Source organism: Lactuca saligna, chromosome 7 (genome assembly GCF_052625555.1).
Source record: "Lactuca saligna cultivar CGN05327 chromosome 7, ASM5262555v1, whole genome shotgun sequence".
In the NCBI taxonomy this organism is placed as follows: domain Eukaryota; kingdom Viridiplantae; phylum Streptophyta; class Magnoliopsida; order Asterales; family Asteraceae; genus Lactuca; species Lactuca saligna.
In genome coordinates, this window is record NC_136423.1 from 178,468,491 (window position 1) to 178,473,362 (window position 4,872).

General features: G+C 35.9%; 1 protein-coding gene across 1 annotated transcript; it reads right to left on the reverse strand.

Annotated features, from left to right (window-relative positions):
• Positions 1-3,425: 3,425 nt before the first annotated feature.
• On the reverse strand, positions 3,426-4,667 carry LOC145007500 (uncharacterized). The gene is made up of 2 exons (XM_078966427.1): positions 3,956-4,667; positions 3,426-3,694 (listed from the first exon to the last, which is right to left on the reverse strand). The coding sequence occupies exons 1-2, from the start codon at positions 4,665-4,667 to the stop codon at positions 3,426-3,428; spliced, it is 981 nt and encodes a 326-aa protein (XP_078822553.1).
• Between the last annotated feature and the right edge of the window lie 205 nt (positions 4,668-4,872).

Below are 4,872 nucleotides of genomic sequence, written 5' to 3' on the forward strand. Positions count from 1 at the left end.
ATTTTTTTAAACAAACGGGTGAAAGAAAGTGTCGTCTCGGGTTTTTATTTTTGAAAACCGCAAACACTTCGCGTATTAGATACACCCGACCAAACTTTTATGTTTTGGGTTTAGAATTCACCTAAAAACCGTAAACTCATACATATGTATGAGTTTACTTCCCAAAGACTAGTCATTCGTGTTTACTCCCAAAAAGTCAAAAGAGTAAACTCCAAAAACTCTCTCAAGTATCATCCAAGATTTAATTCCAAATCTTCAATCTTGTAAGTGTTCTAACCATTTCAAGTTAGTAAAACACTTAATCTAGTGTTTGTGCATCTATTCATCCATTCATTTCCGATTTTTGTTTAGATTTTCCAAAACACCAAGAACACACACTAAGTGTTCTTGGCCTTTTAGCTCAAATCAAGCCTTCTAATAGTAAGTGCTTCCATCCTTGAGTGGTTATAAGCTATTATTACATTTAAACACCAAGAAAATATGTCAAGAACACAAGGCAAGAGGTGTTCACGGTCCAAGGAGATGCTTGGGTCGTAAACACCATAAAGGGCACCAAAGTGTGCCTAAGTCCTTATCTAAGCCCTAATGTGATGTATAAACCATCCTTGACATATTTAAACCTTCCTTTATTGTGTTTAAGCCTTGAAAAACATCAAATACCCACAAATATAGGTGTTTACGGTTTGGGGATCTCCCAAAACCGTAAACACCCTAGAGTATGTTAAAATGGGTTATTTTCCTTCCTTAGGCCTATAAACTAGCTTATACACTTACCTAATTGTGTTAAGGACTTGAAAACATGGCTATACACTCCTCAAAGGAAAATGCCATGAGGTCGTAAACTCCTCAAAGGAGGTGTTTTGTTGCCCTAGTCCATTCCAAAGGCCAAACCACTTAGTAGAAATGTTTCAATGGCTTGCTAAATCACAAAACAACACTTGGAATTTAAGACTAGAGCTTACGACCGTAAACTCTAGAGTCTACTGCCGTAAACTCTAAGTCTTGACCATCGAAACCGTAAACTCCAATGGAGTTTACCCTTGGACTCCAAACACACTAGTATTGATCTACCAACACTCGGATGCAATCATTGTGATCTTTAACATTTGAAACAAAGTGTTTTCATGTTCTAGGGTGTCCCAACCTAATTTATTAGTTATAAATTGGATAATTAGTTATATATACGTTCATTATATGGTAACTAGGCTCGTGCGTGTGTACAAGTCTTCATTTGTCACCTAGCACCATACCCGACACTTCAATCAAATCCACTCACCACAAGTGAGTTCATACCCCTTTAATTAACCTTTGAAATACTTTTAAATGTTTTAAATGCTTTTATGCGGGGGAATACAAGTTGGATACTTATAGTTATTACATCAATCACATGTGATTAATAACTACAAAATCAATGATTTTACTATTATTCAAACTGTTTATCAAAGCTGTTTACTTCAAACTGTTTTACAAACTATTTTACTTATCAAATACTTTTACTTAAACTTTGTTATGCTTATTATAAATTGCATGCCCATATATGTATAGTTATATAAGTAATGTTTAAAAGGCTTAGGAAGGCCGCACGCCCTATTTCCTTTTCCTCGATTTGGATGTGGTCTGGTGGGATATCGGGTAGCCGTCCGAAGGTCGTTTCAATATTAATTATATATCATGTGTACATATATAGACATAAAAGTTATTCCATGTTCATACATACTAGTTACATCATTTGTAAGTTACCATCGGGGTAACACAGGATCATACTTATACTATTGTTAGATCAATAAGTCAGTTCATTCATGAGTCAATACTTATTACTATGAGAACATATACAACTATACTAGAAAGAGAACATATACAACTATACTAGAAAGAGAACATATACAACTATACTAGAAATAGAACATATACAACTATACTAGAAAGAGAACATATACAACTATACTAGAAGGAGAACATATACAACTATACTAGAAAGAGAATGTATACAACGATACTAGTACGAGTAACATTACATTACATATACATGAATACATTAACCATTGTGATCCGTATCGGAGCATGACTTCAATGTCATGACTCGTGTTGTAGCCAGAGTCTCTTGAAGGGAAAGCGTGAGTTTACGTATATATCTATACTGGATTGACTATCCTACACCTTGCTGCTAGCTACAGCTAGACGTGCAGGTCTGCGGGTGCCAAACGTCATTTCATTTTACGACCTACATTTGTCGTTGTTTCTCCAGTCGATAGTATGGTACAATTAATCACATGATACCTTACTATAAATCCGGTTTAAGGTAGTTAGTACAGCACTTGTTCCTATAATACAACTTTACAGTACTACATAAATTTACCCTTTACATATTTAGTGATCTTTTCACTAAAACATTAATGTACAAACTATATTTTGAGAATCATAGTTACACTTGGGAAAATTACACACTTTTACACTAAACGAACATACAAAACAGTTACGCCTTGGTAGAAGGCTACTTTTAATAGAAAATATAGGTTTTTCTAAGAGATTCAAACTTTTACAAACATTCACGTACTTATATTACCAATGTTTACAAACTCATGTTTATAACTACGTTCAAACATTTTGATACAACCACCGACACTAAAATACTTATGAAATCACTAGCTTAATGCTGATAAACTCTTTCAAAATAACTTGTATTATCAGGTCATCAGTAGATAGGTACCGAGGCCAGCTTTTGAGAAGATGGAGCACATTCAAGACTCATCTTATTATTTTGAATTACAATTTTTGGTGTTTATAACTGTAGGGTACACACTTGTATTAAAACTATATGCTTAATGCAATGGATGATGTTTTTTGCTTGTTTACGGTTATACTGTGTTGTGATACTATACATGACGTCCTCCGCCCTAGAACGTTTCCGACGTTCTTGGTTTTGGGGTGTGACATGAGGTTCACGAGGATTGGCTTGGAACCTAGCACAATAACAAATAGAAAACATAATATCTCGTCTAATAGTTGTTAGATACATTAGTGAACTAATCATTTGACAATAAAGGGTCATATCAGCAACCGGTTTATCCAGAGATGGAGTCAGTTTTGTTCTGAATGCCATTGTAACTTTCACTCTTGAATCTTCCATCATACCAAACTTTGCCAGTAATGTTTTAGTGTAAGCCTCCTGATTTATAAAAATGCCTTCTAGTCCCTGTCTAATATTCAACTTAATGAAAAAGTTAACTGGACCCGTCGAACTCTTCTTAAATTTAGTCTCCATCAACTTGCGAAACTTAGCTGTGAAGATAGGATTCGTAGAACCAAATATGATGTCATCAACATAAATTTGGACAATCATTAGGTGGTCACCCTCTTTCTTACGAAAGAAGTTTGGATCAACCAAACCTTGTTTGAAATTTGACATTTTAAGACCATAGATGACTTTATCCAAAATGTAGCAGTGATTTGGAAATTTCTCGTTCACGAACCCCGGTGGTTGCTCGACATATATAGTCTCTTTCAGTTCTCCATTTAGGAAAGCACACATGACATCCATTTGAAACACCTCTAAAATTCTTGTGTGTTGCAGATGCCAGAAAGATGCAAACAGATTCTAACCTTGCAATAGGAGCGAAAGTTTCTTCATAGTCGATTCCTTCTTCCTGATAGTATCCGTTTACTACTAGTCTCTCTTTATTTCTTGTCACATCACCTTATTTATCCACCTTATTGCAAAACACCCATTTTAAACCAACAACTGTTGCATCTGGTCGAGTTGGTATTAATATCCAGACCTTGTTTTGCTCAAACTCATTGAGTTCGTCTTGCATCGCTTGCACCCAATCAGAATGATCGAGAGCTATGTTGATGGTTTTAGGTTCTACCTTAGAAACAAATGAGTTGAACATACAAAATTCCACCTTAGAGAATAATGCATTTTTCTTTGCTTTTATCTGAGATCGTGTGAGTACACCTGCAAAAGATTCACCTATGACTTCAGCTTTTGGGTGATCTTTGGTACATTTTGTTAGTAGAGGATAACTTAGATCATAAGAAGGATCCAATTTAGCATTCACTTCTTCAAATTTAGATGGTATATCCGAATCATCATTCACTTCTTTATTCTCCCCCTCGAACGATGATGACTCTTCGCCCTCAGGTTTTGAGTGCTCCCCCTCAGCTGGATGTTCATGGGAAATGCTTGGAGATGGATGCTCCCCCTCAAAAGGAACTTTAGGTGTAGAAGACAAAGATGAAGACGAACCCTCCCCTTGCAATGGTGTGTGTTCTTTTGTTGTTTCGCTCGAACTTGGAGGTTCGTTTGAGCTAGGTGGTTCGTTTTCCATATCTTTCACAACATCATCGATGATTTTCTTGAATTCATCCTCTTTATTGTCTGCTACTTTATATTCAGAGGAAATGACCTTTTCTGGTTCATCAAAGAGAAGCATAAACTCATCATGTAGAGTTGAGATAGGAACTGTTACTGGACTTGGATTTGGAAAGATCTCCTCCGATAGACTTTTGTTTTTCTGAATCTTCTTCAAATAGTTATCATCAAATGTGACATAGTAGGTCTCCTCTATCTTCTTTGAGCATTTGTTGAGAACCCTAAATGCCTTGGAATTCTGCGAATACCCAATTTTCCTTGGAATTGAAGATGAAACACATGTAACCAAAGACATGGAAAAACTTAACGTTAGGTTTGCGATTGTTAATAATTTCATATGGAGTAAGATAGAATCGCTTGTTCAGAAACCATCTATTTTGGGTAAAGCATGTCGTTGCAATAGCATCAACTCAGAAATATAGAGGTAGCGAAGCGAAGGTAAGCATTGTTCGAGCAGCTTCGAACAAAGAACGGTTTCGTCTTTCAACTACACCATTCTA

What these genes read in the sequence shown, in the direction of transcription:
- LOC145007500 (XM_078966427.1), bottom strand. Translation starts at nt 4,667, where the DNA reads ATGTCTTTGGTTACATGTGTTTCATCTTCAATTCCAAGGAAAATTGGG. An exon ending in CATAGGTGAATCTTTTGCAG is followed by an intron (nt 3,695 to 3,955) that starts GTGTACTCACAC and finishes TGGATAAATAAG; the next exon opens with GTGATGTGACAAGAAATAAA.